This window comes from Rhopilema esculentum, chromosome 11 (genome assembly GCF_057945365.1).
Source record: "Rhopilema esculentum isolate cy_ngs chromosome 11, ASM5794536v1, whole genome shotgun sequence".
Lineage (NCBI taxonomy): Eukaryota > Metazoa > Cnidaria > Scyphozoa > Rhizostomeae > Rhizostomatidae > Rhopilema > Rhopilema esculentum.
Genome location: NC_142825.1, coordinates 741,575 through 756,412, shown reverse-complemented (window position 1 = coordinate 756,412; position 14,838 = coordinate 741,575). Strand labels below are relative to the sequence as shown.

Genomic DNA, 14,838 nt, shown 5'->3' with positions numbered 1-14,838 from the left:
TCCGTAAGCTGTGTGTTTGAAGATTGTTTTAAAATACTCATAATAGCAGTTCATCTGAATTTATTGCTTATTGTTTTTCAGGGAAAATTTTTAAAAAGCCCCATTATAACTGACTAATTAGCATCGTTGTTCAAAGTTCTGACGTAATAAAAAGTGATAGAGTTGAATTGGATTGGACAAATGCTCTTGGCCACGCTTTACCATCACGGTTTACCATTTTAAAAAAGCTTATAAAAAATAACAGGTTGCAGGTATATTTTGGTAGTTTCCCCAAAGGAGGTACATTACAAGGTACCACAAGACTGATAAGTTTCTAAGAAACTGGACTGATACTTTTTGAGAAAAAGCCAAAAATGTTCCCAGTATACCATTTTTGAAAAAAATGAATCTTACCTGTTCCTGTTCTTAGATGGAAAATGGTAAACAGTGGTGATTTATTTCAATTACACTCGAATAGGCAAACGGGAGAATGGTTTTTTTTGTCTTTAGAATGCACTTTTTGCAGGGAATTATTTTTAAACTGTCATAAAAAAAAGAAATTCAAGGGGGAAATGCAATGGCTGCCTAAGTACCATTTCACTTTGTATGGGGCAGCTTCTCTAAGAAAGAGCGCCTCGAAATTGTGACATGTTGCATTATTATTCCAAGAGCATTTTTTGCAAAACAATGGCCACATGGGGAGACTGACTTCTGCTCTTCCAAAGAAATCTGATGCCTGAACGTAAATATGCACCAGCGAACAGACTTCATTTCTGTTTCACGACTATCTATTACCAAGCCTTTGATAAAGGAGATGGGGGCCTTGGCAGTAGCAAACACTGTCCCTCGTGAACTCGATGTCCTTGCTGTAGTTGCTTTTGGGTGCAGCAAAATGTACCACATGGCCTTCAAGCAACAGCAGCATGTCAGCCCAAGGAAGTATAACGGGAGACCAAAGAAAATCGTTGAGGAATATAACCTCCTTGTTCTCAACTCCAAGCCATGCATACGAGCAAGTAGCTGGGGACAGAAAGCTATTGTACACCACTCTAAGGGGGTCCAAGATGAAAGTCTTGCCACAGTTGACGGGGCCAGTAATGTAAATATTACGGCCCTTGCCACGACCCATAACAAGCAGTTTGACAATGGCACTTGCAAACAGAGACATATCAATGCAATTTTTGTCAAAGATTTGGAGAGCACACTCGAGCCACTGGCCTTCACAGGTGCACCCATTGCTAAGCTGTTTCTTAAGGATGTCTATTCTAGACATGGAAGCCCTTTCTTGCTTCTCCTTGGCAGTCTCCAACTCCCATACGGTGTCCAGAAGATCATCCAGCTTCTGTTCTTTGTATGTTATTGTCAAAAATGATGGAGTATGTTTAATAACTGGCCTGAAGGAAATTGCAAGTAAAGATTTCCCTACACAGATAAAAAAATTGCAAGATGTTCTTGTTGGTGTTTGTTCGTTGTTTGAGAACTCTGAAAGGGAAGGGGGTTGTTAATGATTTGGTCAACAAACTTATCAAAAGTATAAAGAATGTGATGTCAGATCGTTGTGCTGTTAAAAAAAGATTAACAATTCGTTTACCTGTTTCAGAGCAGATGTTTGCTAAGTGTTGTTGAGGGTTGGGAGTCTCTGACTAATTTGGAAAAACAAAGTTAAGTGGAGTGAACGAGTATTTTTGTGGGTTACACTATCTTGTAGCACTAGTAGATCAAGCAGAGGCTTGTTGCAAAATCTGGGATTCTTTGTGTTGGGAGGACAAGAAAATTGGCTTTTTGGCACACAAAGGTGAATCAGGGGCATACAGGTTGATCCAAACTGGTTGTGAATCAGTTCAAGAGAGAGGATGGGATAAGTCTGGACGGATGATCCATTTTAAAACCTTTTTAGAGCAAAAAAAAATCTTGATGAAATTCCTTTAGCACCATATTTTGGTAATGGATTCAATATTTTATTCCACAATGGTGCTGGAACGTATTTTTTAGATGAACATTTGAAGATTTTTTTTAACGTTATGGGAAAGAGAACAAGCTTCTCGCAGCAGTTGAATACGATCTTGAAGCTACATTCTTTCTAACAGCATGCAGAGCTTTAGGTATGATAGATAAATTAATAACTGGGCTACTCTGGAAAGCAATTTCAAAAGATGGACATATTTTAGATATAAATGTTTTTTACCAAGGGTTATACGATAAATTTATTTTGTGTGGGTCAGGTGCATCTGAATTTATGTCTGGTGATATGAAATTATTTGGAGATGACATTTTGGTCAACAAAGTTTGTGTGGATGACATCTTCTTTGCCTAGAGATGAAAAACATAAGCAGATGACAAAGCAATGTTTAAAAAAAAATTTTAGTGGGTTTACAGCTGTGACCAAGAAGATCATATAGAAGGGGGAAAATTTTGGGGTAAAGAGAAAGCTCAAGCTTTTAGGAAAGAAACAAAAATTTAGAGAAAAGTAATGTTAAATCAGAAAGAGATTTTGGAATGCTAGACTACCAAATGAAGTTAAAACCAAAAGCTACCGATTTTGCAATTGGAGGTATTATTATGTTCAAAGCTAACAAGACAGGTGATTGTAGGGAGAAATAATCAGAGGAGAAAAGAAACAAGTTCCTAGAAATTGCAAGAAAATCTAAAAAGGTGCAAAGAGATAAATACTTGGCAGCAAAACAACAAATAATTATGCAAAGAGTAGAAAAATGTCAAAAAAACAAGAAATGAAGAAACAGAAAGAAAGAGAACAGCGCATTTTAAAGGAAAGTCTTCATTCTAAAATTAAAAAGTTTAGTCTATGGAAAACTGAAGAGGAAGTGCTATCAGGGGTGGATAAAATTTTTGGGATTGGGAAAAAGAGGGAAGCTCTCTGTTTGGCAATACGGTTTAGAAATAAAGTCTTAGGAAATAAACATAGAGACTTCTATCATATATATCAATAATCATTCATAGGTTTCTAACAGTCCATAAGTTTTAATTTGGAATCTTTTAAATATTATGAATGAGGCTGAGAAGGATAAGGAATTGCTGAAGGAAAGAGATAAAATTTCTGAGACAGACACATCCAAGGTTTTTATTTTAGAAAAAAACAAGTTTTTGGCAGAGAAGAATAGGTGCATTTAATTTTTTTCACTTTTCACATTCAACTTTACAGCTTCTGGCTGGTGCATTTAATTTTTTTCCAAAACCTGAACCTTTTTAATTCATAAATCAGGTGTAAATAGGTAATGCTGTTTATAAGATAGACTGAACTATTTATCAAAATAATACTCAGAACCATCCTGTTCTTTACATCAATGTGCAATGCTCTGCCTGTACGGCATCAATAACTTCATGAGAGATCAGTATACAATATTTTTTATTATCAAAAAATATTTTTTTAAGTGGAACTTTAACTTTAGGTGAATATGGTTGTTAAGTTGTTTATTCTGGGTAGGCTTGTGTTTTTAGCAATGTAGGGTAGGATTGGTTTGGAAGGTAGTGAGTAGACCCATACTGGGCTATACAGGGCATTGAGCAGTCCTGCCTCTATAGCTCCAGGTCCGTTCTTGCTCCAGAGCGGTAGCACCTGTCTAGGGCCAGAAAAGGTTACTCTGTCAAAAACCATTTATTGAAATAACCTATAGACTTTTCTCCTTGGCTGATATCTAAGCATTCATAACTTATCTCAAAGTTCAATGAAAGCGAATGCAAACCCGGTCTGTAGCTGACACCATTTTTTATCAGTCTAGCTACACTGATGAGCCCTGATATTGGGCAAAATCGGAAATGTCAGATATGTTAATTTCATTATGAAAATCATCTTCATAACAGTGTGCTTTTCTTTTGTCTTACTGAGAAGGTAGAGTCGAATACAGAGCTGGGGAAACAAAATAACAGTTTCTAGTTATAGCATAATCAGAGTTGTTAAAATTGATTAATTCTCATACAAATCTGTATCTCTGTAAAATGTTGTAAACCCTTTTTCAACAACGTTTATACTTTACCATTTACAGTTTTGACCCACAACACAGCTATGTATTTATTGCTAGTAGCGAAAATTGCTCTGGACTAGTAAGATAAGTGTAAATGGGAGGCTGATCCATCACACTTGTTACAGATCCGGACTATAAGAAAGCAAGACCTGGTTATAGATCCTGTTCTTAATTTTGAAAATGTCTTGCGAATACTGTGGTTTCATAAGTTGCCTTTTCATGTTGAAACACAAACTTTAACATCATGCTTGCCATCAGGCGAATGTTTGTTACTATGGCAACAGGCTAATTTTAGATTAGTTTTAAAATTATTTTTAGAATTTTTGTTGCTGATTATAGACAAGTGGGCAGTCTTCTCTCATTCTTCAGGTCCTCTGCAATTTGTGATGGAGCTGCGATGGCTCCCCTGTATATTTGGTAAAAGAGAGGGGCAGTGCGGGTGAATGACTCGGCCTTGGGTGTTGGCTTGAAAGCACGACCCGATAGCTCAGCGGTAGAGCACTTGACGTACAAAGTCAGGGGTCGTGAGTTCGAGCCTCGCTCGGGTCGGTTATTTTCCCGCACTCTCTATTAATTGTTGCTGATTAGTGGAATAGAGTACTCGCACTCAAGTTTTGCAATTAATATGACCCTTTAAACCTTGTTGCTATGAGAAAAAAAGACGCCATGGCAACAAATTCTATTTTTAGAATCATTTTTGAAATAACATCCCCTTTTCTACTTGGATGCCAATTTTGGTGTTCATATCCTGAGTGGTTTCAGAATTTTTAAACATTTACTATCAAAGGGTCTTTTTATCAAGTAACTTAAAGGTGCTACTCATCTCACTCCTTGCAGTTTTTTTGCTGTAAGTTATTCCAAGGAGAACCGCACATTAAAATACTTTGAAATTCAATAACTTTTTTTCTAGCTGGGCTATTGAGTTAGAAACAAATTTATAATTATGCTAAATTTCAGCTCTTTTTGAAAATCAGCTGGTGAGCTAATTTTCAGCCACACGAAAAAACTAAAAATTATCAGGTTGACTTCCCTACTAGTGTTATCATTGTGGCCCAATTACTCACAGGGCTGCTAAGTGTACTTCAGAACATACATTTATTTATAGAGCATCAAAGTGACAGTTGTTTTGCTTAGGAGGTGCAGTTCTGTCAGAACGGACATTATAGTATTTTACAAATCTTTCTAGAATCTCTTCTCTTTTGATTTGAAGATCTATACTTGTTAAAAAATTATTTAATGATTGAAGTGATAGTAGATCCAGTTCTGTCAGAACTGACATTAGAAAATTTCAAAAATCTTTCTTCAATGTCTCCTTTTTGTCAAGGTGTATAACTGCACCCACTTACTCTTTTTCGAAAATATCTGTTCCTTTGTTGACCTGAATACATAGAAACTTATATCCTTCTACTTCCTGGTCAATTTTCTCCTGGTTTGATGACCTGAATACTTGGAAAACTACATTATTCTATTTCCTGGTCGATTTGGTCGTGGATAATCATTATGGATATTTGCTTTATCATTCTGCTGAAACTCCAGTAATAAAATCAGATTCTGCTAATGTTCAATGAAGGTGCCGATGAAAAACAGAATCAAAGTTGCCATAGTATTCCAGGGACTCGTTATAATTCCCCTTATTAATGCTTTGAGTGCATTCATAATGCCCTCTGAATGACAACTCCTGCTTCGCTAAATATAAGACAGCCTCTGAAATAATCTTTAACATACCCCTGTTCTATTTTACCTCTTCTTTGCAACGGTCAACTTCTTCTCTTCTGGCTCTTGAAAACAGAACTTCAACGCTCTTTGTGTCACTGTGAGGTTTCTTCTTGTAGGTCCCCAAATGAGACCTTGACTTCTCATTTTCTTTGCAATCAGTCAGGATAATACGCATGCTAGAATACCCTGTGTCTGTCCTAGACTGACACCACAGGTCTGAAAAGTAGACAATGCCAGCAAACAAATTTTTTTCCCTGCCACAGAGGCAACATTTCTTAAAGTTCAAGACTGTTTCAAAAGATTAAAGACAGTATCCCTAATGTAAATAATTTTATGTGCACAAATTAAAGAAATTTCTGAATTTCACAAATTTCAACCTAGTTTGAGATCACACTGGAACGATACACATCATTAAGGTCAGGTTATCAGTTACTTTGTTAATATGATGCCAATTTCTGAGGGCACAACTAAAATTTATTTTCACAATTGCTGGGCAGCAACAGACAGGCTGGTCAATTGTAGCTTCATTTTTTGCCATGACCAAATCAAAAAGTACCTAATTATGGTCATGATCAATATGTTGCACTTCCATATCTCTGCTTCGCTTTGAAAAGGTTAACAGGGTGACCAAGGTTTCAGAATACTACTTAATGAAGTTTACAGTAATGACTGACGGTTATAACTAAAGAAAACCTGCCCCTTAAAAGTTTATTTTCTTGAAAATAAAAAAATTATGTTTTGAAAATTTCTGGGTGTGCTGGGCATAAAAGTCATGACTTTTGGCTAGAAATCCTGCTATAAGCAGTACATTAATTCAGACACCGTATGAAAGATTGTATGGAACACCACTTGATGTCTCCTACTTTCGTATCTTCTGCTGCATAGCCTATGCTCATATATCAGAGGCTTAGCAGAGAAAATAAGAAAATAAAGCCAACATACTTTGATTCTTGGTTTGCAGTGCAAATCAGAAAGAGTATCGATTTCTTGATGTGCAGAACAAGAAAGCAGTGATTAAAAGAAAAATTCTTGTTTTTGTATTTCAAAAGCAGAAGATGAGCCCAGAAACAGCAAAGAAAGATGAACGCAAACAAAGCCTTCAGAAAAGAACACAGTTTGAGAAGAAAGCCATTCTCGGCGATCTCAAAGATCAACAAATTAGGATTATTATGCTGACCTCAAAGTAGCAAGAAATGTTGTGTTTTCAGCAGCAATTAAGGAACCAGCAACCATTCAAGAAACTTGAATAGTTAATAGTGCGCATAGATTCAGAGTATCAGAAACTCATGAAGAAGGAAATCTGGGAGTTGATGAAGCATTAGAAAGACCGCAAGGCTATATGATGCATTTGGTTGTTCAAAGTAGAATCTGACGAGAATGAACAAAAGGGTGACATTGGTTATGATGAATTTGTTTTCTCCAGTTGTATGGTTCTGTTCTGTTCGATATCTATTGGAATTTGCAGTTAAAAACCGAATGCTTATTCATCACATGGACATGACTACAGCCTCTTTGAGCCGAGATTTAGATGGAGTAACCAGAGGGAAATAAATGAAACAAATCAAGTGTAGCATAAATGCTAATCAAGGACACTCCTTTATATGCCTGTATTCCTCATATCCTGAATCACGACTGCCTTGCATTCTGAGTTACATTTACTTATCATACACGAATCTGGTTACAATCAATAAACAAGATAGACAACAACACAACAGAGTACAAAGCATAGTGACAGGAGTACATTACAAACACGATACAGAGATGATAACATATAGATCGATTACAGGCTAGATACATTACAAAAGCAAACCTCAGAAAAAAATTCAAGGTGATAAGCTAAGATATTGCTTTGTTGAACAAAGCAAAGAAAATGTGGGTCAATCTTCCAATGACTATGCCTACCAACTGACCCTTGCTTTTTATTGAATCCTTGATCAGGACAACTCTGCCGGTACTCAGTTTGTTCTCTTCAGATGCAACTTGTGTTCTTTTCCTCTCCTCCAGTGCACGCAAGTCTCCATCGTCTCGATAGCTGCTCTTTGCAACGTTTACCTCAGCCACCTTGCAACATCTGCTTGTTCTTCAAGTGTATCTCCGTTTTCTTTCAAGAGAGTTGCTAGTTCTCCACGAAGAATAATGTTTGGGGTTATTACTTGCTTGTCAAATTCTTTACCAAGGTATGTAAGTGACCTATTGTTCATGAAGCACTCAAAATCTAGCAAGGTTTCTTTGAGCTCTACAAATGTGAGTAATGCATTTTCAATAACCTTTGAAAGTGCAGACTTCATAACCCCAATTAGGGGCTCAAAAAACCCGCGCCACCAGGGGCCTGCAACAGGTTGAATACCCACTTGATTGATTGCGATTGCTGTGCAAGCTCTCCAACCATTTCTTTGTGCCTGGAGCGTCTTTGCGTTGTCACTAACCATGAGGTGTGGTTTGCCTCTTCTTGCAACAAACCACTTCCGAGTTCTTTTGAATTCCTCTGTAGTCATATCCTTGAACAAGGTAAGATGCACAGCTTTGGTGCTTGAGCATGTAAACAGCACAATGTAAGCCTTCTTGACTTCCTTCTTGTTTGCCTTGTAGTATGAGGGACCGGTGAAATCAACTCCAGTTGTTGCCAATGGTTCAGCAAATTAAGCTTTAAATCTTGGCAAAACTGCAACCCTTGATGCCATATCTCTCTGTTTCTTGTCAACATTTGTCTCAACTGTGGGATCCAAAATCGCTCTCTGACCTTACCCATTGTTGACTGTACTCCCCCGTGCATTGTTTCTTTGTGACAATGCTGTATTATCTTTGCTGCAAGTAGGCTCTTCCAAGGTATGAAGGCTTGGTGGTTTCCTTGTACTCTTGCAAAATATTTCTACACTCCTTATTCAGTTCCATCAGACTATTCAGCTCTTGACTTCCTTGGGCAACCCTTAGCCAAAAATTCTCTGCTGAATTGATCTCTTTAGTTTTGATAGGCCCTTCGTGCTTTTCTTTGACTCTGCAGTTATCAGCAAATCTTTTAACCAATGATGTTACTCGAAGTAATTTCCAATAGTTGAACTTCTGCATCAGTGAATTTATCCATTAGTGTATATCATGATTCCCAGTTTCCTGCTCTACAAAAACCTGTTCCTTCTTCCGTTGCAACGGTTCTCTGGCTGCTTCCTCTGTTTTTGCAATTTCCGTTTGGACTGGCCAGGAATGCATGTCTGCTAGCCACTGTGGTCATTTGAACCAGAAGTCGTCAAGTTTTACTGGTGGCACACCTCTTGTCCCCCAAATAACTAGGGTTCGGAACGGTTGGTACATAAGACCATTGCCACCACCCCAAGTCTCTTATTGCTTTTACTCGGTTTCTGACATACTGAGACCATGTACCTTTACTTCCTAACCAGATTAGAGCAGTTGTGCTGTCAGACCATAAATGTACATCCTTGATTTCAAACGAGCTCAGTGTTCTCGGAAATGGGTAATGATTCATTGTGTGTTAATGATGTTACTCTTGGCTGGTGTAGACCAATCTCTATAAGAAACTTTTTCTGGTTGTGATATTTGGGTCGTTCACTTGGATTGTAACTCGCAAAACCACTTTATTTCAAGCTCTTCTTTGCGATTATTTTAAATTGGCTGTAAACAGTGTTTTACTTGCTCTTGCACAAGATCGCTCATCTATGATGCAATTTCTTTTGCTTTGACAAGAAACGTCTCAGCTTTCCTATTATTTTCCGACCTTGCTTCATCAAGTACATATTGGCATTCATGGCTAAACTTTGATAGGTTCTCTAGCTGTCCTGCACAGGTTAGCCATGTAATTTTCTCTCGCAAAACCACTTTTTTTCAAGCTCTTCTTCGCGATTATTTTAAATTGGCTGTAAACAGTGTTTTACTTGCTCTTGCACAAGATCGCTCATCTATGATGCAATTTCTTTTGCTTTGACAAGAAACGTCTCAGCTTTCCTATTATTTTCCGACCTTGCTTCATCAAGTACATATTGGCATTCATGGCTAAACTTTGATAGGTTCTCTAGCTGTCCTGCACAGGTTAGCCATGTAATTTTCTCTGTATTAGACTCTTCATGCTTGTCATCATCTGAAGACATGGCGTGACTTACTTCCCAAAAGGACATTTCGTTTTAAAAGCCAAGTCAGTAGCTGGCAATCAGTTGCTACATCTTAGCAACTGCAATGATTTTAACTGAAAAAAACGTAAGTATAATTACCTCATTATCTTCTCCTGAACGTGAAATTGCTCCTGACAATCATGCATCACTGGCATTTTCTTGGAAGTCAAGATCTTGACTATGAGGATCACGTGAGACTTTCATGTCCACAGCTTAGATATCGTATGGTGTTTCTCTTTGCTGTGGTTGCTCTTCCTGGTTTCTTGTCTTGGTATAATGGTCATGTTCATGCTGATCTAGATTATCTTCAATGATGGGTGTATCTATTGATTGGTCTGATACAATGGTCTTAAGTTGAATAAAGGATGCACCAGATGAAGTCATTGGCTCAACATCTGCTGTAGGATTCATTTTCTGCAAAACAATTTAATTACAGGCTATCCGATAGTGTAGTCAGGATTAGGATCAAACAGATGAAATGCTTTTTGTGGAAACTGACCTTGTCAAATCCTTTTTTTAAATTTTTATTTTGATCTACTTGTTTGAAATCTATTTGCGATTTAGATCTATTTGTGAATTCTTAAAGTCTAAATGACTTAAAAGGCACGAAATCATAATAAAATAAGAGGGTATACCCAAACGTACCCAAAACTGTTGAGTCATGATTTTCATGCTTGCAATGTTATCGGTTGACCTGGAACTGGTTACATGAACTCATCTTGTGCTGATTAACAAAGCAGTTTCAATCAATAGCAAGTTGTCAACAATGGATGCCAATATCATATGGAACTGCAGCAAGCACAGCAAACTAGCCTGTGCCCTAGTCCACGAATGCTGCCGCATTTATGGACTGTGCAATATTGATAAATATCCTGTCCACGGTTTTCACCAGGATTCATGCAACCCTTCAAACTTATGCAATGACCTCGAATTGTCAACGGTTCCAACCTTTAAACTGTTCTTCCTTCACTACGTCCTGTTTGGCTTCAGTGAATATTTTTTCGAGTATTTTTCATGCAAAATTCCACTAGATTCATTGCATAAAATATTTCCATAATCTAGACCCAGACTGTCTGGACAGAATACCTATCAATATTGCACAGTCCATAAATGTGGCAGTATTTGTGGAGTGGGCCGCAGGCTAACTAAAACCAAATGAGCCCCTATAAAGAAGGACTACTTACAATAGAGAGTTTACGAAACACGACGCGACAGGTCCAGACGAGCTGGAGGAGTCTAGGAACTAGCGCGGTCTTCTCATGATTTTCCAATCCAGCGCGTGGAGGCCAATTTCGCAACACAGATTTTGGAATTTTACGTTGTGAGGAAAACGTGGACATTTTCATCGTAAGTATATGATTAAGACTCATCGATTTTGTTAAATTTGAAGATTTCATTCTTTTTCCAATCTGAGTGATCTATTTTTGTCAGATTTTGAACAATCTTCCACCTTTTATAGGCTCATATACGAAGTGCAGAATGGCTGATCAGGGGCTCAAAGAGACAAAGAACCAAAAGTTGGTGAACATTGTAGTATATTTATCATCCCAACTGTATAGGACCATTAATTTGTGCCAAATTTTAAAGCGAACGTTAAGCTCACTTCTAGGTCAATAGGCCAGCACCAAATGAATATTATGTGTAATACAAGCTGTTGGAAACGTGTGTTGATTTTTGTTAGCCTTATTTCGTATTTTTAACGGTAGAAGGTGTTAATTTATATTCAAAATTTCTTATCTTTTTGTGCAATGCCAACTTAAAAATGGCTACAAAGAATTACAACACCCCACCTGTTAGGATCCAGAAACCTGAATCCAGAAGGTTAGGGTTCGTGTTTTCAGCATTGATTTTTTGTCTTACCCTTTTAGCCAACCCCAAGATCTTTGTTGTAATGAGACTATACATTATGAAAATTACAAGTAAAACTCGGTATAAGATTGAACTGTAAAAGTATTTTGGCTTAAGCAGAATTAATTTGTTTTGATAAAATTCTATAACACTGCTATATAGTTTTTAAATTTATCTAATATGATTGTACAGATTGCTTGTTAAGATTTCAGTGTATATTGCTTTGAATGTTTTCTATAACAGTTTTCTTGATTTGGGTCAGATATGTGTCTTCATTGAGTTTTGTCCTATTTCAATGTTCTATTAATTAGGCCAAAAATGACATGGACCCTTGAGCATGACACACTGCTCTGTAGAGAGATACTTGTCGAGGAGCCTTATAAATTCAAAATGGGTACTCGGGAGCGTAGTCACAGTTGGGATAACGTGGCCAATAATTTAAATAAAATTGGCCAACCACATTTTATAGTAGACCAAAGAGCAGTCTGAGACCGTTTTTTGAAGTTGGAGAGGAGCTTTAAGAGAAAGATGGCACAGGAAGAGCGTGCTAGTGGTATCAGTCCACCAGAACCCACTGAATTAGAGCAAGCCATCCAAGATATAATTGAAAGGGGGACTGAGGCACAGGCTGTAATGTTAAGGGTTGGGGGGAAAGTTGTTGAAAAGGAGAAGGAAACTGCTGAATCTATTAGAAAGCGATCCATGGAAAGATTGGCAGAGACAAGAGAGAGGGAGAGTCAGGAAGGAGGAAAGAAAAGAAAAAAGACTGTTTGGGACAAGGACACAGAGGTGATGCATTACATGAGAGAAAAGACTGAGAGAGAGGCTGAACTAAAAAGAGAAGAGTTTGAATTAAGAAGAAGAGAGATTGAGATTTAAGAAAAGGAAATTAAGATAAAAGAGAGGGAAATGGAGAGAGAGTGGGAAATTAAGCAACGGGAGCTAGAGATTAAGGAAAACAATTATGAGGCAAGGGTAAAGAGAGACACAGAAATGATGGCAATGTTTAAGCAGGAGCAAGGGCAAATGCAACATCAGAACCAGCTGCTGCTTAGTGTTGTTTATAAATTGTTGCAAAAATCTTAATATGTTAACAGTCATAACAGCAAATATAAAAATGATTATAAAATATATAAAAATTAACCTTTTTACTATCAACTTCACAAACACATTAGAGCATATGTAGTTAAATAACTATTTACTGTTCTGTCATAGAGTGCCAGCTGTATACTCTTTGATTTATAGATTCTAAGTTGCAACTTAAGTGCATCATGCTCTAGGCTTTATGATCTAGGCTCTAGGCTAGGCAATGGTCCTTCCCATAAAAAGAACATTCAAATTTGTCGTTTTAAGTAATAAAATTTTCTCCACTCCTTTTCTATTTGGTTTTTTTAATTCCTAAGCAAAATTTGTGATCCCAATGTGATAAAGTTATAGAGACTTTGTTGTTAGCCACTAAACAGTTCCAGCATCTTTATATTTATTAATACCACAACAGTTATGCAATTGTTTACATCTGTTCTTTTTAACTATAGTTTTACAGTTGATCATATTTAACTTTAAACTGTAGTTAAGTTTGTTTTTAAAATGGTTTCAAATTATCTGTATTTCCTCTTCATTAACTTCGCAATGATTACATTTTTTGTTGTAGTTATTCCATTTTGCTTTATTAATTGAAGTAACACTCTTTAGTGAACACTTAATTGATTTTTTTTATTAAATGCTGCTGCACATAGACATTTTACTGCATCTATTTTCAAAAATGGCACATATCTTTTCCAGTTGAGAAATAATTTTTACCATATTAATGATCCAGCTATTGATGATTAGATTATAAACAATATTGATTTAGCTATTATTTCAAACACTGTTTATTTCTCAATGTGAGAGGATTTCATCAAAAAGCTATATATACTGATTTCTTTTGGAAACGGGATCCTGGTTGACCTGCATGTTGGCCTGACGGTGGCATTTGTTTTTTTAACATAAGTATAATTTACACAGGTGTAGATTGTTTTTCTCTCTAAGCTTAATTTTGAGCAGCTATCATCAAGGGGGCATTTATAAACAGATGTGGCTAATAAACAGAACAGCAAACTATAATAGAGAAGGTTTGTTGAATTCTAATGCAACATGTGTGGCAATATTGAGTGTGGTGTTACTGGGATGCGATAATAACTCTGACAATGTGATAGTTTTTAAAAAAACTGTTTATTGTGCTTTTCTGGTTTTCAAGTCTGTGGAATTAAGTATCTACAAGAAATACTCATTTAGTGTTGGGGGCTCGATTTCAAAGAATTTTGCAGTGCTGTTGCCATACAAGCAGGTTAAAGCATTTCTTAACAATGCACTGACAGCATAAAATTTCCCAACAGAACTGAGGCCAATCTTGAGATTTTTCTTGAAATCCACAAACTTGAAGGAGTTGATGATGTCTCCAAACACCCACTCAACAGAAATTCTGACGTGACTCATTGATTGATTAAAAGCAAGCTCATCAGGTGTGAGAGCTGCTCTTCTTGCAAACGGGCGTTGCAGGTGAACATGATGCGGGTATGCAGGGTCACCATAGATGCAAAGAGTTGCACCATCTGGGGAAAACAAGTGCTGTTCTAATTGCTCCAGTAGACCAGACATTACAAGCAGTCTGCTGTCATGTCTTCTTCCTTCAACAGGCCCTTGTTTTCCAACCTGACAGTGCCATCAACAAATCCCCAGCAGTTGTCCAATGCAGCACCTTTGTTGTGTATTGCATCAGCAAATGACTGGAGATTCTCTCTTGAGAGCCAGGGCTGGTTCAGGTCGTTCAGTAGATTGGAAAACTTGTCATATATATCCTCAACCACCAAGTTGAAGATCATGCATAGTTGCGGAAGAGGCCTTCCGAATCTTGGGACTAAATCCACGTACCGGCAGGGATACGTGAAACGCTTCAAGCAGACACAAAGCGCTTCAACGGGGCCAGCAATGACACCATTGTAGCATCGATAAACTTCTGGCAGTTGAAGGGCTTGCACAAGATTGTATATGTCCTGCTTTTTGAAACGCATTTCAACAGAGCATTCCTCTTCGGTCATATCTTCCAAGCTAAAACGTTCATATTTAAAAAAAGGAAGCTCTAAATCAAGATTAACGTTGTTTGCGTGACCACGATGTAATAAAAGGTAGTCTTCGACATCTTCCACATTTTCCTAGAG

At 37.3% G+C, this 14,838-nt stretch overlaps 2 protein-coding genes and 1 non-coding gene across 3 annotated transcripts; 2 read left to right on the top strand and 1 right to left on the bottom strand.

The window, feature by feature from the left end:
* Positions 1–4,435: 4,435 nt before the first annotated feature.
* Trnac-aca (transfer RNA cysteine (anticodon ACA)) lies at positions 4,436–4,508 on the top strand. The gene has a single exon. It is a non-coding gene; the product is annotated as a tRNA-Cys (tRNA).
* Positions 4,509–7,723: 3,215 nt separating this feature from the next.
* Positions 7,724–8,170, bottom strand: LOC135693657 (uncharacterized). Its single transcript, XM_065212186.2, has one exon. The coding sequence runs from the start codon at positions 8,168–8,170 to the stop codon at positions 7,724–7,726; it is 447 nt and encodes a 148-aa protein (XP_065068258.2).
* Positions 8,171–9,504: 1,334 nt separating this feature from the next.
* LOC135689421 (uncharacterized) lies at positions 9,505–12,758 on the top strand. The gene is made up of 2 exons (XM_065206641.2): positions 9,505–11,140; positions 11,253–12,758. Exon 2 carries the CDS (start codon positions 12,170–12,172, stop codon positions 12,518–12,520), a length of 351 nt encoding a protein of 116 aa, XP_065062713.2. The 5' UTR covers positions 9,505–11,140; positions 11,253–12,169; the 3' UTR covers positions 12,521–12,758.
* The last annotated feature ends 2,080 nt before the right edge of the window (positions 12,759–14,838 follow it).

Coding starts and splice junctions, on each gene's coding strand:
- LOC135693657 (XM_065212186.2), bottom strand. CDS start 8,170: ATGACTACAGAGGAATTCAAAAGAACTCGGAAGTGGTTTGTTGCAAGA.
- LOC135689421 (XM_065206641.2), top strand. CDS start 12,170: ATGGCACAGGAAGAGCGTGCTAGTGGTATCAGTCCACCAGAACCCACT.